At 42.4% G+C, this 25,022-nt stretch overlaps 1 protein-coding gene across 6 annotated transcripts in view; it reads right to left on the reverse strand.

Moving 5' to 3' along the window:
- Nucleotides 1–25,022, reverse strand: part of NAV3 (neuron navigator 3) — a 673,864-nt gene that overhangs the window by 353,524 nt on the left and 295,318 nt on the right. For 3 of the 6 annotated variants that reach the window (XM_033951505.1, XM_033951504.1, XM_033951506.1), the window contains exon 1: nt 1,382–1,585. The exons of the other annotated variants lie outside the window; for them this stretch is intronic. In XM_033951505.1, the coding sequence (XP_033807396.1) occupies nt 1,382–1,585 (204 nt within the window). Of the gene's footprint in view, nt 1–1,381; nt 1,586–25,022 lie in introns of those variants that run through there. 6 annotated transcript variants of the gene reach the window in all.

A 25,022-nucleotide genomic window follows, 5' to 3' on the forward strand; every position in this document is an offset into this window, starting at 1 on the left:
TCCATGGTGCGACCTCATCTGCATTGCGTTCAATTCTAGTCTCCTTATCTCAAGAAAGTTATAGTGGCGCTAGAAAAGATTCAAAGAGCAGCGACCAAGATGGTAAAGGAGACGGAACTCCTCTCATATGAGGAAAGACTAAAACGGTTAGGGCTCTTCAGCTTGGAAAAGAGACGGCTGAGGGGAGATATGATTGAAGTCTACAAAATCCTGAGTGGAGTAGAACGGGTACAGGTGGATCGATTTTTCACTCTGTCATAAATTACAAGACTAGGGGGACACTTGATTACGTCACAGGGAAATACTTTTAAAACCAATAGGAGGAATTATTTTTTCATTCAGAGAATAGTTAAGCTCCGGAACGCATTGCCAGAGGATGTGGTAAGAGTAGATAACGTAGCTGGTTTTAAGAAAGGTTTGGACAAGTTCCTGGAGGAAAAGTCCATAGTCTGTTATTGAGAAAGACATGGGGGAAGCCACTTCTTGCCCTGGATCGGTAGCATAGAATGTTGCTACTCCTTGGGTTTTGGCCAGGTACTAGGGACCTGGATTGGCCACTGTGAAAATGGGCTTCTGGGCTTGATGGACCATTGGTCTGACCCAGTAAGGCTATTATGTTCTTATGATGTTAGGTGGAAGCTTGTGGGAGAACTATCTAGAAGATAGGCTACGCCAACCTCTTACAACTCCCCCCCCCCCCTCATATTCTTTGGAAATGTTTCAGACCTGGTCAAAACAATGCTTGTCTACCTCAAAAGTCCCTACAATTTTTGCTGGTGGAGTATCCTCAACCCAAACGCTGGAAACCAGATTTAGATGTAATATAAAGAGAAGTGGCAACAGATCAGTACTCCAATGTCTCCCTCACCCCCTTCTCTCCAGGCCAACCAAAAAATTAAAAAAAACCTTTCCAGTGTGTGGGAAGTCAGACTAAAATTTAAAAGTACACATAACATTAATACAGGAAGAATTCATTTCTTATACAGTTACCCAGAATGGCAGTTAGTTTTACTAAGACATTACTTAGCCTGACAAAACATCAGATTTAAATCTGGTATGCAAATTTAAAAAATGATATTTTATTTAGTGCCCGATGGTGCCTTTTGATCCGGCGTAGAATGGATTATGGATCAATTTACTCTTATTATAATACAGAAACCGAGTGCAGTCTACAGATTGCACTTATTAACCAACAGACAAACTGTCTGGATACATGGAACATGTTTTATAAATGTAAGCCCTTTCAGGCCACACACAGCTAAAAGCCCAGCTTGCATTTCTCAAACATCCTGTCCTTTCTGCACCTTGAGAATTAAATTGATACTTTGATTTGAGGATGTCAGTGTGCTTCCAGATCCGACAGGTAGCAATCATGACTAACCTTGCTATCCTCCGTCTCCTTTCTGTCCCCCCGTAGCATGTGCTTGAACGTAAGCTGACAAGAAAGCATCGAGTTCTCTGTCCTGGGGAGCTCCAAAGTCCTGGCCACCGTCCTGCTGAGATTGGGGATGGGAAGAGCAGTATGAACAGGCTTTGACCCTACAGCCGGCTGGCGCAGCTTTGAGGCAAGGCCAAGTTCAGGCATGGCTTCTATATGAGAGAGAGAAAAAAGTCTCTTCTGGATGCCAAGACAACTGCTTCTTACTACAGCCTGGCAGGCTGTACCTCAAGTTACTTCCAGAAGACAAACACTTTCAGACAACAACAGAACCTTGTCTTCAGAACATCTTTGGAAAATAGAACGGGGTCATAGCCATAAGGTTTCTTAACGGAGAGCTTAATATCACCCTCTCTTTCACACGCTCTGTGACTGCTCACTCAGCCAGTTACACTGCTAAGACTGAACACCCCTGTGGGGCGTGAACTTTCTCTGAAGGTATCTGTCTAGCTTTGAAGAGCTGGGCTTAAACATTCTCTTCCCCTCCCCAGCAATCCAGATCTGTGCTTTTCCTTGAATGAAAAGGGAAGGGGGGGTAGTTGGGAGAAAGTATTACAGCAACTGTTAAAATATTGCACAAACCACAATACTGAAGACGCAGAGACCGCTTCCTGACTACAGGAATAGCCAGCCCACAATTTAGAAATTTTTTTGTTTGGGAAAAAAAAAAAAAAGAGAGAGAGAGAGAGATTTGAGCTTTGGCCAAAGCAAACAGCTGTTGGAAAAGCCTTTTGGTGTGGAAACAATCTCAGCGAGGAAGCTGTTCGCCCGATTCCTGGCTATTTTTTTCACTGCAGACAGAGAGTCCGGTTCCTCACTTATCCCGGGAAACTGGGACTAGTCAGAGCGCAGTTGATGACCAACTCCTGAGTCACGTTTTGTGGGCGAGGTTTAGGATAGCTTAGTTTATTAATTTGCTTAACCGCCTTCCATAGATAAACATCAGGGTGTTTTACTCAAATTACAGGGACGAGGCAAAAACTCAGAGGATGGTTGTAAACAAATTTAAGCACAGAAAGGGTGTAGCTGAACCCTCATGCTAAGCATCCTTGTAGCATAATGCAAATAAAAGAACCACAAATAAAACCAGAATGGGAAGGGCAGTTACTCGGGATCAACCTAGTGACCTTTTTACTAGAGTACTCAGATCTAATCAGCTAAAGCTTGTGTGAGGAAAAACTTCAGCTTGGAAAAGAGACGGCTGAGGGGAGATATGACTGAAGTCTACAAAATCCTGAGTGGATTAGAACAGGTACAAGTGGATTGATTTTTCACTCTGTCAAAAATTACAAGACTAGGGGACACTTGATGAAGTCACAGGGAAATACTTTTCAAACCAATAGGAGGAAATATTTTTTCACTTAGAGAATAGTTAAGCTATGGAATGCGTTGCCAGAGGATGTGGTAAGAGCAGATAGCATAGCTGGTTTTAAGAAAGGTTTGGACAAGTTCCTGGAGGAAAAGTCTATTTTGTTATTGAGAAAAACATGGGGGAAGCCACTGCTTGCCCTGGATCGGTAGCATGGAATGTTGCTACTCTTTGGGATTCTAGAAACTTGCTATTCTTTGGGATTCTGGAATGTTGCTACTCTTTGGATTTTGGCCAGGTACTAGGGACCTGGATTGGCCATCGTAAGAACAGGTTACTTGGCTTGATGGACCATTGGTTTAACCCAGTAAAGTTATTTTTATGTCCTTAAAGCTTGCCATAGTATTTTGCCTATTAGCGTTCCCCACCTCACTTGTTATGTATATTTTAAAATATTTTTTCAAGGGGAGGATTGCCATGAGTGGAGAATAGTTGTGAAAGCATTAACCAGCTAGTGCATTTACATTATTTGCATAAATTTGCATATTTGTATATGCATACATTTGAATGGGATAATGTATTTCATTCTACCAGTTATTAAAATTTTGGGAATCCACTTTGACTGAAATTTATCACTTGATATTCACATTAACTGTTAGAAAATGCTATTTTCTGTTATGGAAGCTTTGAACAATTAGGCCATATTTTGACCTTTTCTCCTTTAGGCTATTGGTACAGTCACTTATTCTAAGTACTTTAGATTACTGTAACATCCTATACTTGTCAATCTGTAAGAAAAACATCAAGAGGTTGCAAGTTATTCAAAATACCGCTGTTCGTTTGATATTCAGTCTGAAAAAATTTGACCAGTCTGACAAAATAGTACCAAAAATTGCACTGGCTGCCAATTGAGGCGAGAATATTGTTTAAGTTTGGTTGTATATGTTTTAAGTCTTTACATGGTCTTTTACGTAGTTATTTTCTTGACCACTTTGAATTTGTTAATAGAAAATGCCCTACATGGGGTTCACGGATATTTGACTTTCCATCTATTTTTTTTAAATTGTATTTATTGTATAAATTGTTAGTTTTATAATATCTTATATGTCATTTCCTATTTTAGTATTATGTTTAATTATATGTTACTTTCATATATTGTAATTCGCTTAGAAACAATTTTAATTAAGCGATTAATCAAATATAAATAAAACTTGAAACTTGAAACTTGGATGTGTTTACCAAAGATTCTTTGGCAGAATTCTATCTTATCAGGCTAGTATATGGGATAAACATCTTGGTAATTTTATATTAAGTTCCAACATCTTTCTGGCATTTAGAAATTGTTAAAAACATACTTGTGTGGTAATTTTTTTAACTAATGGACTGTAATTCACTGTGAAGCTCCAACACTCATAGGAATTCTATGAGCATTGGAGCTGTTACTGCCACGGCTGGCGTTTAAAAACTATGCTATGGTTTTATAATATGGGGGTTAAATAATCACTAGGCGGCCACAATTAGGACACCTAACTGCACATAATATAGGTGCTGTTTATAGAATATGGCCCTTAATGCGGACTGCTGGGCATGATGGACCACTGGTCTGACCCAGCAGCGGCAATTCTTATGTTCTTATGTGTTAAGTGCTCCCATGTAAACTTTTTCCAGGTAATGTGATCTTTAGTGTACGATCTGAAAAAAAAATGTGAAAAATGCTTTAAATATTGCCATGTTAGAAATGGGCTTAATACACAGGCAAGTCCCACATTAAGCCGATTTCCATAAAAACATAAGAATAGCCATACTGGCTCAGTCCAATGTCCTTCTAGCCCAGTATCCTACTTACAATAATGGCCAATCCAGGTCAAAAGTGCTGTACTTAGCAGAAACCCAAAGAGTAGCAACATTCCTTGCTACTGATCCTAGGCAAGCAGTGGCTTCCCCCTTTATCTATCTCAATAGTAGCCTATAGACTTTTCCTCCAGGAACTTGTCCAAAACTTTTTAAAACCCAGATATGCTAACCGCTGTTACCACATCCTCTGGCAACGAGTTCCAGAATTTATCTATTCATTGACTGAAAAAAGATTTCCTCCTACTTGTTATAAATCTATTTCCATGTAACTTCATCGAGCGTCTCCTAATCTTTGAACTTTTTGAAAGGAAAAAAGAAAATCAATTTGCTTTTACCTGTTCTACACCACTCAGGATTTTGTAGACCTCAATCATAGCCCCCTTCAGCCATCTCTTTTCAAACTGAAGAGCTTTAACCTCTTTAGCCTTTCCTCATACGAGAGCCGTTCCATCCCCCTTTATCGTTTTGGTCACTCCTAAAAGGGTTCAGTAATGAATAAGGGGCCAGGGTGGAAAGCCGCCTAGATCACTCTCCAAACTTTGGGAGTTAAAAAAGCAGTGAAGGAGTGGCCCAATGGTTAGAGGAGCTGCCTCAGCACCCTGAGGTTGCGAGTTCAATTCCCACTGCAACTCCTTTGGACCCTGAACAAGTCACTTAACACTTTATAGCCCCTGGTACAAAATAAGTATCTGCCTAAAAATATGTAAACCGCTTTGAATGTGTAAAACCACACAGAAAAAGCAGCATTTCAACCCCATCCCCTTTACCCTTTGCCTTTAGACTGGGCTGTGAATCATTCATTCTAAACCAAGGCAAGGGATATAGGAAATCCTCAATCCTCTCCTTTTACTCAAGAGAGGTTTTTTCACATTAACTTATTTTTATAGATATTTTCTTTGGAATCCAGCACGGGCGGGGGCGTTTCACTTTTGCAATTCAAGCATAAATCTAAAGGATTAAAACGAGCAGTTGCTGTTTCAGGTACTTTAAACACTGCAAGTACCAAGTCTCATTCAACTCATTCATCATTTGCATCTCTGAAAATGACAAGATTTATGATAGGACATGAGATGTGATTTTGTTATATGAATGAATATGAAGTTACCTTGATAAATGGATGGGTGGATCGAGTTTTACAAACGCTGGTTCGTTATGTGATCTCATTCAGGACAGAAAAAAAGACATTTTAAAATTTCAGACTTTCTTACATCATGGAGCTGAAATGAAATTCTCTCTTTCAGCACCTTTGTGACTAAAGTGACAGCACATTCTGACACAGAGTAGATGAACAGAGGGGCCTGGAAAATTCTACATTTCCCCCAACTCAAACAAAAAAAAAAAATGGTGTTTTTATTTTCTTACTGTAGTAAGAGTAAAGTTCTTTTGTTTCATACTAATTTTTCTTTTACACCAGCCTGACCACCACTGAGGAGGCCAAAAAAAAAAAAAGAGCAGAGTAAGCCAGGTTCTCAAACGAACCATACTTTAACGGCAACCAATATAGCATATGTAAATCATCTAAACATACATTGAACTCGACACAGGCCATGTTTCGGCAAATGAACCTGCATCAGGAGTCCAGGTAGTCAGTGTTTCAGAAAATGAGTCAATGCCCAAAATAATAATGCCAAATCATAAAATATGCCAGGGAAATGCCATGAAAATGACAATCCCATGCTGCTCCTTGTGACCCCATTGCCCCAGGTATATCAGAATATGAGCCCACCAGGACAGATAGGGAGAAATGCTTGAGTACCTCAATGTAAACCACTTAGGCTATAAGTGATATATAAATACTGAAATAAATAAGTGATATCAAACCTAAAGTCATAAAGGTGGTTAATAAAGCCCAATAAATATACATTCAGGTCATGTAAACTGTGGCCGACATGCCTGCACTGATGTTTACTACACTTTAAAGGCAGGTACGCATGCTTATTGAACTAAATTGTATGAGTAACACTTTAGAATTTTCCAGTATTTGTCCAAAAAACTAAAGGCTACAGGCCAGGAGCGCAGCAATTGCTGAAAAGTGGAGAAATTGAAAAAGATCATTTGACCCATCCCACCTGCCTATTTGTAACTGCCTCTTATTTTGTCACAAGTTTCCCTACTAAGAAGAAAAGTAACCTATCAGATTTTCTTTGAATAAAATTATAAAGCAAAAACTGGATCCTTTGCGTTTAATAAAATGTAAGAACAGAGGGGGCAATATTCAGCTGGCAATGGTCAGCATTTTTATTTTTAATTTTTTTAATGCATGGCTTAATTAGACTCAGATATTTGGAGACGGTCCCTATCTAGGAACCAGCACTATCTGGCTGTGGGGCAGCTGCCAGGAGTTACCCAAGTAACCAGAGAATGCTGTAGCTCAGAATCTCGCAAACTTTCTCAAGCCCTGGCACTCTAAACTCGGGGCCACGTCTGCAGGGCCTCCAGGCATAGGCAGATGTCAACGCAATGACATTACACATGTGTGATATCATCACATTGACGTCTGCGCATGCATGGAAGCACTTCAGACGGGCCCTTCAGACGGGGCCTGAAATGACTACTCCAGTGGAGGAGTGCGGAGAGGTGGAGAGGCTCAAGCTAAGTGCCACTAAGGGGGAGGGGGGGAATTCATCAACAGGCACTAAACGATTTAGAGCGCACTAAATGCAAAGATACCCATAGGAATATGGTCAGCAGGGTTTAACCAGACAGAAGATTTTTCTGTTAAACCAAGAATATCAACCGAAAAATACTAATCTGAAAGAACAAAAAAACAGGAGGGGTTAGCTGCATCTTAATTAACTTGAATAATTTTCTAAAGCATGAGGGAAACAGAATCCAGCCTAGTTATCCAACAGAACTTCAGGGACCAGTCAAGTGAGTCTTGCTCACACACAACAGCCTCAAAAGAGATCCCTTTGTTTTCTTTTGCTAATACTGTCTAAAACTGATCTCAAAATCCCAACAGAAACGGAAGCACACATCCTGCTTCCTGAAGGAAATCCTTGTGCTTTGTCAGTTGTAAAATGCCTGAGTAGGGAATAGCAGTCAATGGGTGAAAGCTCTCATGTGCACAGGCACCATGGAAATCCTTTAGTGTGATTTGTCCAGCCAAGCTCATAAAGCAAGTTTACGACTTTCAACGGGGAAAGAAGGAACACAATTGATTTTGCTGCTGATTTTTCACTGTAACTCAAGTAGTACACAATACAGGGAGCCCCATCGATCAGGAGGAAAGCATGTACAAACAGCAGCTGCCTGTAGGGACATGAAATGCCTGTCAGTGGTAGTAGCTGTGTGCACGATGCCAACTTTAGGGGTTCACTCATCAGTGTCTATAAGCAGTAAGACTGCAAAGTGAGAACACAAAGAAAATCATGTCTAGAAATTCTTGGCTTATAGGAGTAATCTGATATTCAGCATTTATTCACAATATGGATAAATACACCGACTTAACTTTATGAACAGCTGGCGTGATGTTTAATGCCTTAAAAAGTTCACAAAGCCTAAATCCAGAGATTCAGGCTAGAGAGTGACACAAGGACAAATTTTTCCCCGTCCCCACGGGAATTAATTTTCCCGTTCTGTGCCAGCGAGTTCTTTTTCTGTCCCTGCCCCATTCCTGAAAGCTCGGTCCTCGTCTGCACAATCCTCAAACACTTTAAAATCAGAAGTGTTCGAGGCTTATGCGGTTAAGGCAGAGCTTACAGGAATGGGGCAGCGACAGCAACAAACTCGCGGGAACGGGACAGGGAAATTGAGTTTCTGCGGGGAGGGGAAAATGTGCCCTTGAGTCATTCTCTATTCTTTACACTGCACCACTCAAGAAATCAGAATGTAGTTAAAGTGAGCCAAGTAAAGGACAATCCAGCCATTGTGACATCACTGATGAGGTTGGCTCTTATTGGTGGAATGAGGCATTATGATGTCACAATACCAGTTCGCTTATCAGAGGCTGAAACTTTTCACACTATTTATTTAGTCAATTTTCTATACTGTTCTCCCAAGTAGAGAATTACATGGGAACAAATTTTTCCTCGTCCCCGTGGGAACTCATTTTCCCATCCCACTGAGTTCTTTTTCTGTCCCTGCCCCATTCCTGCAAACTCTGTCCTCATTTGCACAAGCCTCAAATACTTTAAAATCAGAAGTGTCCGAGGCTCCTGCAATTAAGGCAGAGCTTACAGGAATGGGGCAGGGACTGGGACAAAACTCACGGGGACGGAACAGGGAAATTGAGTTCCTGTGGGGACGGGAAAAACTTTTGTCCCCATGTCATTCTCTAATTCAGGTGCTCTACACCAGTGGTTCCCAACCCTGTCCTGGAGGAATACTAGGCCAATCGGGTTTTCAGGCTAGCCCTAATGAATATGCATGAGAGAGATTTGCATATGATGGAAGTGATAGGCATGCAAATTTGCTTCATGCATATTCATTAGGGCTAACCTGAAAACCCAATTGGCCTGGTGTTCCTCCAGGACAGGGTTGGGAATCACTGCTCTACACCACTCTCCTTCCCACCCCAACAATAAAGACTACTTTTATCTAACTGAGATCAAGAAAGTTGCACGAAGTAAGCAATGTAATTAGGAATGCCTACAAGACGAAATGTTTATTTCTGCATTCGACAACTAAAAGCTGGAATGCATTGATTTCAAATCCTACAGACCAGTGGTCTTAAACTCGTGGCCTGGGGACCACATGTGGCCCGCCAGGTCCTATTTTGAGGCCCTCAGTATGTTTATCATAATCTCAAAAGTAAAATAAAACAGTTTCATGATCGCATCTCTCTTTAGCTATAAATTACAATATTATTATTAAGACTTAGCCAAAAGGAAAGATTTATAAACTATAAAGAGTTTTACCTCATGCAAAATTGTCATTTCTTTAATAAGACATTAACTATTTTTTTCTGAGGCCCTGCAAAGGGTTTGAGTTTGAGACCGCTGCTAGAGACAGCTTTTTAAAAAAAAAAATGTTTAGAATAGTAATTATCTATTACACCCATGCCATGCAAGGGTTAAAAGGTTTTTGATTATATTAAGAACATAAGAATTGCCACTGGGTCAGACCAGTGGTTCATCGTGCCCAGCAGTCCGCTCCTGCAGCGGCCCCTAGGTCAAAGACCAGTGTCCTAACTGAGAGCAGCCCTACCTTCGTACGTTCCGGTTCAGGAGGAACTTGTCTACCTTTGTCTTGAATCCCTGGAGGGTGTTTTCTCCTATAACAGCCTCTGGAAGAGCATTCCAGTTTTCCACCACTCTCTGGGTGAAAAAGAACTTCCTTACGTTTGTATGGAATCTATCCCCTTTTAATTTTAGAGAGTGCCTTCTCGTTCTCTCTACCTTGGAGAGGGTGAACAACCTGGCTTTATCTACTAAGTCTATTCCCTTCAGTATCTTGAATGTTTCGATCATGTCCCCTCTCAGTCTCCTCTTTTCAAGGGAGAAGAGGCCCAGTTTCTCTAATCTCTCACTGTACGACAACTCCTCCAGCTCCTTAACCATTTTAGTCTCTCTTCTCTGGACCTTTCGAGTAGTTCAGTGTCCTTCATCATGTACGGCGACCAGTGCTGGATGCAGTATTCCAGGTGAGGACGTACCATGGCCCGGTACAGCGGCATGATAACCTTCTCCGATCTGTTCATGATCCCCTTCTTAATCATTCCTAGCATTCTGTTCACCCTTTTCGCCGCCACCGCACATTGCACGGACGGCTTCATCGACTTGTTGACCAAGTCTCTTTCCTGGAGGGTCTCTCCAAGTACCGCCCCGGACATTCTGTATTCGTGTATAAGATTTTTGTTACCGACATGCATCACTTTACACTTATCCATGTTGAACCTCATTTGCCATGTTGCGGCTGATTTCTCGAGCATGTTTATGTCACGTTGCAGATCTTTGCAATCCTCCTGCGTCTTCACTACTCTGAATAACTTCGTATCATCTGCAAATTTAATCACCTCACTCGTCGTGCCAATTTCCAGATCGTTTATAAATATGTTGAAGAGCACGGGCCCAAGCACCGAACCCTGCGGCACTCCACTGGTAACGCATTTCCAGTCCGCGTATTGTCCATTTACTCCCACTCTCTGTTTCCTATCCGCCAGCCAGTTTTTAATCCACATGAGTATTTCACCCTCAATTCCAACTTGACTCTTCATTGAAAATGGGATTTGTTTCCCCCGCTTTAAAAAACAAGGCAATATAGTTCTTCCATTTTTTAAACAACCTTCCCTGGATCCTTCAGTTCTAGGGAATGCACTCTTGTCTCAAAATGCATTTAACATATAAGGCAGGCATAAACGGTAGCATCAAATTATGCAATTAGAACAAATCAAATCTGAATAGTGACTCTGCAAAAAAACTTTCCATAGCTCTTTGAAATTCTATTCTGGACAGGCAAGATAGAAACATAGAATATGACGGCAGAAAAGGGCCAACAGCCCAACTAGTCTGCCCAATCATGATCCCTTCCACCCTCGAGAAACTATCCTCTATCATACCTCAATAGCGACCCCACATGTTTGTCCCATCGTTTCTTGAAGTCAAGCGTGCTACTAGCCTCGACTACCTGACGTGGAAGACCATTCCATCTATCAATCACTCTCTCGGTAAAGAAGTATTTCCTGGTGTCCCCATGGAATCTTCCTCCCCTAAGTTTTAGAGGATGTCCTCTTGTCACCGTGGGACCTGTAAAAGAGTGAAGATTTCCTCCTCCTCCTCGAGGCGGCCCGTTATGTACTTGAAAGTTTCTATCATGTCCCCTCTTTCTCTGCGCTCCTCGAGCGAGTATAAGCGCAGACTTCTCAGACGATCTTTATATGAAAGATCTTTAAGTCCTGAGACCATCCTTGTGGCCATTCTCTGAACTGACTCAATTCTCTTCACATCCTTTTGGTAATGTGGCCTCCAAAACTGGACACAGTACTCCAGGTGCGATCTCACCATGGATCTGTATAATGGCATTATAACTTCGGGTTTCGGCTGATAAAGCTTCTTCTGATGCATCCAAGCATTTGTCTAGCCTTTGCTGAGGCTTTCTCCACGTGATTTGCAGCCTTCATGTCTTCACGGATGATTACTCCCAAGTCCCTTTCTACTTCAGTTTTTGTTAAGGATTCCCGTTACCAAGATGCATCACCTTACATTTTTTGGCATTAAAGTTTAGTAGCCAAGTACTGGACCATTGTTCTAGCAAAAGTAGGTCTTGTTCCATAGAGTTTTGCGTGGTTGCGCTTTTAGGTTCAGTTGCCCTGCCCACAACGTTGCACAGTTTAGCATCGTCGGCAAATAATGCAATTTTGCCTCGAAGTCCTTGAGTCAGATCCCTTACAAAGATATTAAATAGCATTGGGTCCAAGACCGAGCCCTGCGGCACTCCACTGGTCACTTTTGACGATTTTGAGAGAGTACCGTTTACCATCACCCTTTGAAGTCTGTCGCTAAGCCAGTCTTCCACCCATGCAGTCAGCGTTCCTCCTAGTCCCATCACGTTCATCTTGTTCAATAACCTGCGGTGTGGAACACTATCAAAAGCTTTACTAAAGTCCAAGTACACGATGTCAAGGGACTCCCCTCCATTCAGCTTTTTTGTTACCCAGTCAAAGAAGCTTATCAGGTTGGATTGACAAGACCTTCCCTTCGTAAAACCATGTTGGTGGGGGTCCCTTAATTTTTCCTCATCCAGAAACGATCCAGTACATTCCCAATTTAACTATACCAGGCCATTCCACCGTCTGTGTAATAAAATTCCTCACAGTAGTTTATTGAAAAAGATAATGATATATGTGACCATTCCATATGCTATAATTCTGATAGTGGAGAAAATCTTGTGGCAGCGAGCATTCTTGCAATAAAACCTACTTGTGATTCATCCATTTGAAAATATTTTCATCATGGGTTTTCCTTCTGATCCAGTTCTTCAAACAGCATATTACCGAACATATCCTATTACTGCTTTCTAGTCAGGAATCCTGTGACTTAAGTCTACATTTTAACCAACTCAAGCCTTTAATTGCATAGGACTTAAAGCAAAACCCTGGGCATTAACTGGTATACTACCAGATGGAAACCAATACCTGCTCTGTCACCACTCCTCCAACACAAAGACTTATAACTTTCTGTGGAGTTTAAGAAACAAATCCAACTTTAAATTTTATTTTATTTATTTAGTTAAACATATATTCCACTTAAAACCTAAGTACGTTACAAAAATATTTATTTATTTAAAAATGTATACACCGCCTAAACCTAGGCAGTTTCCAAAAAACATACAAAATATTAAAAAATAGTACATCTTGCAACTAGAATTAAGTTGTCTTAACATCTACACTTCTGCTGAACTGACTCTTTGCACATCCAATTTCTGCATAGGTCACCATAGTAGAGGGCTTTTTCGCCCGTAAAAGAGTGGCAATGACTACATCTGAGTAGCCTCTTTGAATTAGAGCCTTGCACTCGAAAGTCATTTTATAAGACCAAAGTGCTGGGGATTCTCCATGGGAACTGGTCCCTGACTGAGAAGACCACAATGAAGAGGGAGCTTTAGGCCCTAGGCCTGCTGAAGATGGATGATATCCACATTAACACAGATGACGAGGCCAACATAACATGACAATGATATCATAAAAGGTACTCATCTTGCATTTTCTGCTCCTTATTAAAAAATGCTTCACAGCTATTTTAAAAAAGCTTCCACAAATTGGGATATTTTTTAAAGTTTTTTTAAAACACTGGGGGATACTTTTATCAAGCTGTGGTAGGGTTTTAATGCACGGAATACCGCACGTTAAACCGCCTGCCGCGCTAGTCGCTAATGCCTCCATTGACGAGGCGTTAGTTTTTTGGCTTGCCGCAGGGGTTAGCACATGATGAAATGTCCGACGCGCTAACCCCCGTAGCGCACCTTGATAAAAGGAGCCCTGAATGTTATCCACCATTCTCAACTGTCCTACCAGGTTACTCCAAAGATTCACCTCAGCTAATGAAGTGACCTTTGTTCTAGAATCAATGTATTTCACCCATCGCAAACCATCCATTGACAGACGTGTTGCCCTTTCGGATCTTAACGAACAATGTGGACAGTACCATGTCATAACTTGTGATAGGTAACAATAACTTTTTAAGGAGCTTAAGAAACAAACCAAACTTTCAATATTGTCATTATGCATAAACAATAAGCTCTAAGCAAGTGAGGCCCTAAAGAAGTAACAGATGAGAACTCACCATTCTTTGGAGTTTTGTATTTAAGTTTCACTTAGTCATGCCCCTAGAATACAGTAATCCTCAATATGGGGAGCGGTATATCACTATTACTTATTTTTAGAAGCCAGAACATGAAAGTCTTCCTATAGATCAGACCAAAAGTCTATATGGCCCAGTATCCCAAGTCTAACAATGGTCAGTCCAGAATGGCAAAGAATGGTGAGATTCTACGCTACTTAACCCCAAGGATACGTAGTGGTTTTCCCCCAGGTCTACCTTAATCTACACAAAGGACTGCTTTGATGATAGCATGACTCAGGACTCGGGATGCTCCTAGAAAGCAAGACAAGAGAAGGAATGTAGGGCACTGAAATTCTCTGATATCTATTAACCCACCTCTCCTGACTAATTTGCCTGTGAAGTTGGTAGCATTTCATCCATGGCTGCTTCCCCCTCCCCTTGACTGTCATTACATGGCAATACCTCTTAGGGCTAACAAGACTGGCCATGCCACTAGGCAAACTAGACATCCATTTAGGGAAACAGAACTGGGGGGGGGCATGGCTTCAGTATACGCAAGTCCATCCCTTCTACTGCCACTGCTGCCTTCTACTTTCTCCTACGCCATCTGTAAACATAAGAACATAAGAATGGCCTTAATGGGTCAGACTAATGGTTCATGAAGCCCAGTAGCCCGTTCTCACAGTGGCCAATCCAGGTTCTTAGTACCTGACCAAAACCCAAAGAGTAGCAACATTCCATACAGAATCCCAAAGAATAGCAAGATTCTAGAATCCCAAAAGAGTAACAAAAGATTCTGGAACCCCAAGGAGTAGCAACATTCCATGCTACTGATCCAGGGCAAACAAAGGCTTCCTCCATATCTTAATAACAGACTATAGACTTTTCCTCCAGGAATTTGTCCAAACCTTTCTTAAAACCAGCTATGCTATTTGCTTTTACCACAAGCTCTGGCAATGCTTAGAGAGTGAGCACAGTGTGTACCCTGTAAGTACAGTCTCATGGCTCAAGGCATAGCAACACCAGGTCTGTACTTACAAGGGCCCATGTAGTGCTTACTATTCTTTAAGCTTGAGCCTGGTACAGAAAGAGATGGGGTTGGCAGCAGGCAGAGAAGAGGGGGAAAATGCTAGATATAGGTCGGGGGTAAGGAAGGAGAGATGCTGGCCAACTTGGGGGGGGGATAGAGAGGATATAAATATGTTCGCCTATTTCTGGGGACTGAGGTAAAGAGAGGAAGGAGAGATGCTGGACACCTGAGGGGGTAGAGAGAGGAAACAGAGATATTGACCAACTGCCAGGGGATAGAGAGGGGAAGAGGAGAGGCTGGTCAACTGAGGCAGGTAAAGAGGGGAAGCAGAAATGCTGGCTGCTTAGAGGGGTAGGAGAGGGGAAGAGAAATGCTGACCAGCTGGAGGCATGGGTAGGGAAGATGCCTATTGGGGAGAGAGGGCAGTAGTGCTGCCCGATTCAGGAAAAAAAAATTTTGATTCGATTCGATTCAGCCCATTGAATTGGTTTTGCGATTCGATTCGATTTTCCTGCCCAATTGGGTGTTTTTTTCAAACATCCTGGTGGGTTTATTTTATAGCCTCTTCACCCCCTTTGCCTTCTCCTAACCACACTGGCACTGTGGTGTAAACAAATAAAAAAGACTTTTCCTCTCTCTGTTAAATCCTAGCTCATGTTTGCGGTCTAACACCAGCTCTGGCAGGATACATGTTTCAAATCTGACATATTGTAATCACAAAACAAAAAATAAAATTAGTTTTTCTACCTTTTGTTGTCTGGTCATTATTCAAATCTTGTTGGTCCCAGGCTCTGGTTGTCTTCTGATAACTTGCTTGCCAGGGTCTCCTTATTTCTTCTTTCTCCGTGTTAATCATCCATCTGCCATCTCTGTCCTCCCCTTCTGTTTCCCTTCCCTCCCCAGGAGGTCTGGCATCTTTCCTTTTTTTCGTCACCCTCCCCAGATCCACCTTTTCTCAACTACTCTTTCATCCAGCATCTCACCCTCCTTCCCCACCACCCCAGGGTCCACCATCTCTCCCTTTCTTTTCCCAACTACCCTCCTATCCAGTATCTCTATCCCTCCTCCACACCATCCCTTGTGTCCAACTTCTCTCCCTTACTGTTCCTTCCCTCCCTAAATCCCATTGTCCATCATCTCTCTCCCTCTCCTCCATTTTTAGACCCATTATTTCTTCCCCCCCCCAAAGTCCAGCATATGCACGTCTCTTTGAACCGCCCTTCCCTCCCTCCCTCCGTGTACTTCTTCACCAGGGCCTCCCTCCCCTGAAGGTCTGTAACCCCCACCTTCCCTGAAGGCCTACAACTCCCCCTAAAGGCCTGCCTGAACCCCCTGAAGGCCTGTGCCACCATCCTTGAAGGCCTGTGCCACCGTCCTTGAAGGCCTGTCCCCCACCTTGAAGGACTGTCCCCCCTTGAAGGCCTGCTTGCCTCTCCCCCTTGAAGGCCTGTCCCCTCCTTGAAGGCCTGCCTGCCTGTCCCCCTTGAAGGTCTGTCCCCCCTTGAAGGCCTGCATCCCCCCTGAAGGCCCGTCTCCCCACCTTGAAGGCCCGTCTCCCCACCTTGAAGGCCTGTCTCCCTCCTTGAAGGCTTTCTCCCCCCTCCCTTAAAAGCCTGCATCTCACCCCTGAAGGCCTGCCTGCCTGTCCCCCCTGAAGGCCTGCCTGCCTGTCCCCCCTGAAGGCCTACCCCACCCCCTACCACGAAGAACTGCTCCCCCCTCCCCCCGGGAAGGCCTGCGTGTTCCCCCTGGCCTCCCACTGTCATCTGGTTCCCCCCCCCCTGGCCTCCCTGCACCGTTTACCTTAAAGAAGCAGCCTGCAGACAAGATCGCGATGTTAGCGATCTTTCCAAACTGCTTCAGAGCTGTTTCCTCTGCCGTGGTCCCGCCCCTTCTCTGACATCAAAGGCAGGATCGTGGTGGAGGAAACAGCTCAGAAGCAGTTTGCAAAGATCGCTAACATCACGATCTTGTCTGCAGACTGCTTCTTTAAGGTAAACGGTGCAGGGAGGCCGGGGGGGGAACCGGACGCCAGGGGTGGGGGGAAACTGGATGCTGGGAGGGGAAGCCGGACGCCAGCACTAACTGGCTGACCCTCCCCCCTCGCCCTCTAAAGCAGGTGAGGCAGCGGCCGGCCAGCAAAAGCAGCGCTGCCGCTCCTGCTTTAGGGGGCAAGGGGTGAGGGTCAGCCGAATCGGGAAGCTGATTTTTTTTTTGTTTTAAATCGATTCGAATCAATTCACCCAAAGTGAAATCGGTGAACCGATTCAAATCATGAATCAGGCAGCACTAGAGGGCAGGACCTTGTGTAGGGTTACCAGTTTTGTTCATGCAAAAAAGAGAATATGTGGCCCCCATCCTATTCCACCCTCCAGCCCCACCCCATTCCACCCCCCAGTCCCGCCCCCACACAAACCTAGTTTTTTCTTCCCCAAGTTTGGACCATGTCTGGAGGGCTTCCAAGTATGTATGGATGCAAAGCAATGACATCACATGCATGCGGGTGATGTCATCATATTGCATTTGCATATACTCAATCAGTCTTCAGATGCGTCCTTGAGCTCGGGGCCTTCCAAAATCCAGACAAACTGCCGGCTTTTGGAAATCCATCTGGTCACTCGGACAGTCCTCTAAAAAGAGGACATGTTTGAGTTTTCCTGCACATCTGGAACCCTAACCTTGAGACACCCTTAGGAGGGCATACAGCTGAAAGTCCACCTAGGGCACCCAATACGCTTGGACAGGCCCTGGGGAGCACACTACATACACATGGTGTTTAGTGTTGAAGATGTGCTGCTGGAGGCTGTTACTCCGAGACACATGTCAGCCAAATGTACTTCTCTACTTTACCCAGGATAAAAAGACCTGAAGTGAGCTTCAAAGTTCCAGATTCTGTTGCTTGTGTTGTTCACAGCTGTTCGGGATGCATGCCACGAATACCTACAGGATTGTTTACAGCTGGACCTGCTATCCAACAAGGCTGTCAAACAGAAGGAGAGCAAGTAGCTTACATGAAAGGGGATAAGAAAACTACATGTTCTTTTTTAAAGAAAGGATTCTGTTAAATTAGAACAGCTTAAACGAGGAGATCTATGAAGTAGCAAGCAAGGGTTGGCTTTTAACAAAACAGATGCGTAAACTTTATTTCTATGCTATTTATACCATTAAGGATGGAGTCTCTGAAACAACTACTCGATTCCACTTCTCCAATAATTACTGAGATATTTAAGAGCGGTTGTCACTTATGTCTTGCCCCATATTTTTAAAGGCGTGAGTGTAATTGCTCTTGTAGCAGTTGCTAATGGAAATTGCTTCAGCTTACATGATATATGCATAGCCGAAAAGCAAACTAATTGGTATCATTATACAGCACAATTTGAGAACGCTCCCCCATGATCTCATGAAATGGCATAGTTCAGTGGTTCTTAACTCGATCCCGGGTGACTCGCAGCCAGTCGGGTTTTCAGGATATCCCTAATAAATATGCACAAGAGAGATTTGCATATAACAGAGGAGACAGGCATGCAAATATGTCTCATGGATATTCATTAATCCTTTCCAACCAAATGGGACTTATATTCAATAATCAATAGCTTCAATAATTGACTCCCTATCACACAAGGAAACAATTATTTATATATTACTAAATAATTCTTTAATTTCACTTTTCTCTCTCTCTTTTTTCCCCCCTTTTTCCTTTCTTGTAGGAGCTATTTTTTTTGTTTTATAACATTGGTTTTTTGATTGACTCAGAAGAATATCACAATTATCATCACTCTGATTCCAGGTAATCCTTTGCACACAGATTTACTAGGACTACTCTTAAGTCTTTCAGGTGTTATCATAATTCAGACATATAAATAGGACTACATTTGATGATAAGAGTTCTTTTGATCTCCATGGGCATTTACAATGCATTCTTTAGTGATCATGCGCCCCCCCCCCCCTTTTTTTTTTCCTTTTTTAGATTTTTCCTTTTTTAATTTCTTATTTTTATTGAAATAAGACAAAATAACATTTTTTGCAAAATTTATTTATACATGTTTTATGGTCATTAATGTCATATGATGTTTATGTATGAATATAAATTATTAGACACTGAGGTCTTTTCTTCAATTTTGAGTATGATTGGGGTTTGAAGGTATTGATGTATGTAGTGCTGGATAGATTATTGGATGTATATATTTTTGAAGTTATTATATTGACATCCCTTCTTGTTCTTTGAGTTTTTTGTAAATAGCAATTATTTGTGTTGTGTTTAATGATACTATTATTAAAATCTTTTAGATTTGATTTTATTATACTGATTTATAGGATGTATAATTGTACGATCTCTGGGTCCAATTTTTATGTTTCATTATTATTATTATGAGAATTAATATTATCATATCATTTTAAGTCATTCATGTTTATTTATAAATGTTTGTTTAGACTCCTGAGGCAGGCCCATTTGGGGCCAAACACGATTGTGTCATCTTGCTACAAAATAAGACATTGAACACCTGAGTCTCCTTTGCTGTTTGGTTTTCCACTTTAAAGGATTCCCACAATGAATAAGCATTAGATCTATCAGCATTCAATGGAGGCACTGCATGCAAATAGATCTCATGCATATTCATTGGGGTATCCTAAAAATTAAACTAGACTGCGCCGGTCCCTCAAGGACCAAGATTGGATAACCATGCTCTAAAAAAATTACCACCGCAGAGAACAGAGGATGCCTTCAAAGCAAATGAGGTCCTACTTGGTCTTATTCTGCTCAAGAAATATCACAGATGGAGGACATATGGCTAGAATCATTTGTCTGCTCATATCTGTGCTTTGCTTTCATTAAGTTCTTACACATACCCTTCCCATTTACAGTCCAGCAAGAATCAGTGCTAGAAATGTAGTCATTTTTACCTAAGGAAAGTGAAAATCAGAGTTAACTTTTTTCCCCGTACTTGCTAGAGTTTTAAGGGCTCCTTTCACGAAGCCACGTTAGCAGCTTTAGCGCACGCAAATTTTAATCACGCGCTACCCCCTCGCTAGCCGAAAAACTATCACCTGCTCAAGAGGAGGCGGTAGTGGCTAGTGTGCGCTATTACGCGCGTTAAACCGCTACCGCGGCTTTGTAAAAGGAACCCTAAGGGTCTGCAAACATGTCAAAATATGTTCTAAGAGTCTTGATTTTTTTTTTTTTTTTTCATGCAATGAAGGTGACAAGCCAATAAAAATTTTGCAAACTATTTCCCAAGCCTGGGAATAAGGCATTCAAGTATAAAGCAGATGCTGTTTGAGATCTTAAGTCAAACTAATCTGTAATTCACCCTGAATTAAAACAAAAACCAAAAAACCTGTGGTTTGGCTATAGAATGGAAGTCAATACAGTAAAACCTTGGATTGCAAGTAACTTGGTTTGCAAGTATTTTGCAAGACAAGCAAAACATTTGATTAAATTTTAACTTGATATACAAGCAATGTCTTGCAATACAAGTACATACAGTATACACACTTCACAACATCACAACTGAGCCGATGGTGGTTTTCTCTCTGACGCTGCAAGAGTGGAGTGACTGTTCTAAATGAGCGAGGTCTTGCAATACAAGTACATTCGGTATACACACGTCATATCATCACAACTGAGCCGATGGTTCTAAACGAGCGAAGTCTTGCAATTCGAGTACGTATAATACTGTATTCAAGTTTTTGGGTTGTGGAACGAATTGTCTGAGTTTCCATTATTTCCTATGGGGAAATGTGCTTTGATATACGAGTGCTTTGGATTACAAGCATGCTTCTGGAACAAATTATGCTCGCAAACCAAGGTTTGATTGTAATTTAATTGCACTTTTGATGCAACATAGTCGAAAATTTAAAGAAAAAAATAAACTACTATAAAGAATTAAGGGGTCCTTTTACTAAAGCGCCACTAGCCATTTTAGCATGCGCTAAACGCTAACGCATCCATTATAATTTATGGACACGTAAGCATTTGGCGCATGCTAATATTTAGTGCACGCTATAACAGCCTTAGTAAAAGGATCCCTATGTGCTTTCATCTTAAAAACAAGAAACATGGTACAGTTTTAATATTTGTGAGCAAACAACCCCCCACTCCTTTACTAATGCGTAGCGTGGGTTTTAGCGCCAGCAGCGGTAGTAATTGCTCCGACGCTCAGAGAATTCCTATGAGCATGGAAGCAGTTACCGCCACTGCCGGCGTTACTACCTGCACTACGCATTAGTAAAGGAGGGAAAAAAGTGTGGAAAATGTATTTATTTATTAAGGTTTCAAAAAGCCAAGGTCCCTAGAGGGCAAACAATCTTTGGGGATTTTTTTTATTAAAGGTTATTAAGGTTTATTATTAGGTTTTATGAGGGGGGGTTATATACCGCCTATCAAGTTTATCTAAGCGGATTTTTACAATCAGGTACTCAAGCATTTTTCCCTAACACACAGGTAAAGGGACAGGTAAAGTAAAAACATTCCGTATGTTTAAAAAAAAACCAAAACAAAAACATTTTGTTGAAGGTTGTGTCATGGGCAGAGGCGTGAGAAGTCCGTGTTATACTGGGAAAAGAAAATAAAGATAATGAGAACTCTGGAGAAAATCCATCAAAAGTTTGAACATCAGACACCGTGCGTGCAGTCAGGGAGATGGAGAAGAGGGTGGGGAGGGGCACCACCACCCCAGGCACCTCCCACCCTTACTATACCGCTGCCCCTTTTGTTTCTTTTATTGAATAAACTTGGTGTGGTTTTGAAAGCCCATTACCTTGACCCCACTTTCTTTTGGTCTTTTTTTTTGCGGGGTCCTCCCTTCCTTTGTGGTTTCTCCCCAAATACTGGCACCATATTTAGAATCCAAGGGAATATGCAAAAAAAAAGCTAACCCCGAGGTCCTTTAACATGTATACAAGCACTTTAATGGACAGCGATGCCTTCATTAACCTGCAACAAGACACTAAACTTCTCAAATACACACTAGAGAATGACACGGGGACAAATTTGTCCCCGCAGGAACACAGTTTCCCCGTCCCATCCCTGAGAGTTCTGTCGCTGTCTTTGTCCCTGCCTTAACCGCACAAATTTTGAACACTTATGATTTTAAAGTGTTTGAGGCTTGTGCAGATGAGGACGGAGCTTAGGCATTGGAGGAATGAGGCATTATGACATCACAATCTGAGCTCTAGAATATTGCTACTTATGATTTTAAAGAGTTTGAGGCTTGTGCAGATGAGACGGAGCTTAGGCATTGGTGGAATGAGACATCATGACATCACAATCTGAGCTCTAGAATGTTGCTACTTATGATTTTAAAGAGTTTGAGGCTTGTGCGGATGAGGACGGAGCTTAGGCATTGGTGGAATGAGAAATTATGACCTCACAATCTGAGCTCTAGAATGTTGCTACTTATGATTTTAAAGTGTTTGAGGGTTGTGCAGATGAGGACAGAGCTTAGGCATTGGTGGAATGAAGCATTATGACATCACAATCTGAGCTCTAGAATGTTGCTACTTATGATTTTAAAGTGTTTGAGGGTTGTGCAGATGAGGACAGAGCTTAGGCATTGGTGGAATGAAGCATTATGACATCACAATCTGAGCTCTAGAATGTTGCTACTTAGGATTTTAAAGTATTTGAGGCTTGTGCAGATGAGGATGGAGCTTAGGCATAGGTGGAATGAAGCATTATGACATCACAATCTGAGCTCTAGAATGTTGCTACTTACACACAAGTGGGGGGGTTCCCCCCCACGCCTCCCCCCCGTCGGAGCACTAAAAACAGTAATTTAGAGCAGAGCGGCGGCGCGCGCTGCGCTCAATTGTCTGGGCGCGCCTTTGTCCCGGCGCGCTTTTGACCTGACACCGTTTGAGGCTCGTGCAGATGAGGACAGAGCTTGCAAGAATGAGGCAGGGACAGGAAAATGAGTTCCCGTGGAAGTAGGGGGAGAAATTTGTCCCCATGTCATTCTCAAGTACACACAGGAGAAAGAATTACACTGAATGCTAAATTCCAGTTTTTCCCATTACTCTATGGAGCTCTTTCATCTCTTTTTGCAAATCAACTTTATGCTCGCTGGTTGAACACACAACAACTTCTTATTTACGCTTTTGCATTCTGATCCATCATTTTGATCCCAAGAACAATATCTCTCTTTTTTTCCTCCAAACCAAACTAGAAAAGCAAGGTCAAAAGCAGGGTTTCTCTAGAACATGCTTTATTATTCCCAAGGGGGCCATAGACAGACATGCCGAGACAAAGCAGCCATTAAAGAAAAATTATTACTCTAAATGATAGTACCTGGTCTTAGGAACACAGTACAGGGAATAATGATGGCCCAGTGTACTCTGAATGAAACAAAGTGCTGCATGACAGAGCAAAGCGTGGCCTCTGTACAGCATTACTTTGCATAAATTCAAATCATATTATGAAGTTGGTTGCCACATCATCAGTCAGGAGGGATTGATAAAGCAGTTTGGCTCTTTCAAAAGTAACACATTTTTTCATGATCATTTAACTAGTTTAAAAAATGACAAGTCTTCTAACATCCAAAAAGAAAGAAAATAGAACAATGAAAAATCCACAAGGAGTCTAAAAGGGCGATCTATTAGTAAAGCACAGTAATTCAACAGACCCAAATTGAACTGTCACTAATAAACCTCTTGTTTCGAACCTCCCTTTTGACTCCTTATGTATGTTCCGTTGTCTTACTCAACTTTCTTTCTTTTTGAACTTCTGTCTACATAAGGTTTTTATTTTCTGGTTCTGACTGAAGGACTTAAGAACATAAGAACATAAGAATTTGCCTCCGCTGGGTCAGACCAGAGGTCCATCCCGCCCAGTGGTCAGCTCCCGCGGCGGCCCCTCAGGCCTATCACCTGTGCAGTGGTCCCTGACTATTCCTATAACCTAGATCAAATCCTATCTGTACCCCTCAATCCCCTTATCCTCTAGGAACCTATCCAAACCTATAAGAACATAAGACTTCTAATATATCATGACCTGAAAAGACGGTAAATCATTAAGGGGTTGAAATTCAACCAGTGGCACTCAACATTTTCTTGACTCCAGTCGGTGTTATACCCAGAAATTCAATGTTGGGCCACATGCTCTGGTTGTCGGTTAAGTGCAATATTCAGCAATAGGACATTGCATAAAGATAGGACTGACTTTTATGTGGTCCTGGTTATGCACTGACCTTGGACAACTAGGAACAGATGGGGAAACTACTTAGACTATCTGCTTACTATTCAATGTATTATAAACAGCTTTGATATCTGCAGAGAAAATAAAGATAACCATAACCATACTCAGTGGCATAGTAAGGAGGAGGCGGATCGCACTGGGCGCTGTTCATGGGGACACTGGTGCCTTTCCTCCTCTCTGCTCCCCCTCCCCCCACCTCCGAGCTCCTTAAATGTTCGCCAGCATGAGAAGCATCTACTACTTGCTTGCGCTGGCCTTGGCTCCCTTCTAATGTTGCCATTTAGAGAATCGTGACTCCAGCAAAGGTAGGGGCTGGAAATGTAGGCCAGGATTTTCTAGGCCTAAATTTACGGCACCTACTTTTGACGTGAATTGTGCCTAACTTGTTAGCCACAAGTACAATGGCTTTAGGGCACCAGTAGGCGCCTTGAAAGTTCTTTTAAGCACCGTTTTCAACAGCGTTTTGGACTCAACAGGCACTGGTAGGACACCTACAAGTATGTTATGGTGCCATTTAGAGCAGTGTTCTTCAACCACCGGTCCATGGACTGGTGCCGGTTCACAGAAATTTCCTGCCGGTCCACAGGACCAGCACATGCATCAGGCCCAAAACAATGTTCTTTAACCGCCAGTCCACAGTGCGATCGAGCAGTGTTTTCTTCGAGCCAGCTTCTTCTTCCTCACTGATTCAGTGCACAAAGCCAAGGGCAGTGGCTCCTACATGCGTCTTGCACCTGAACCTGAAGCCGCCTCTCTGACGTTGCAATGTCAGAGGGAAGGCTTCCAGATGAGGCACGGGACGCACAATGAGCCACTGCCTGCAGCTTTGTGCACTGCATCAATGAGGAAGAGGGAGCTGGCCTGAAGATAACACCGGGGGCGGCATAAAATGGCCAGGCGGTAGTAGGCCAGAAGGTGAGGCATAGCATGGAGGGAGGGAGACAACAAAGGTAGGGGGAAATTATTTAATTTTGAAT

Source organism: Geotrypetes seraphini, chromosome 7 (assembly GCF_902459505.1).
Source record: "Geotrypetes seraphini chromosome 7, aGeoSer1.1, whole genome shotgun sequence".
In the NCBI taxonomy this organism is placed as follows: domain Eukaryota; kingdom Metazoa; phylum Chordata; class Amphibia; order Gymnophiona; family Dermophiidae; genus Geotrypetes; species Geotrypetes seraphini.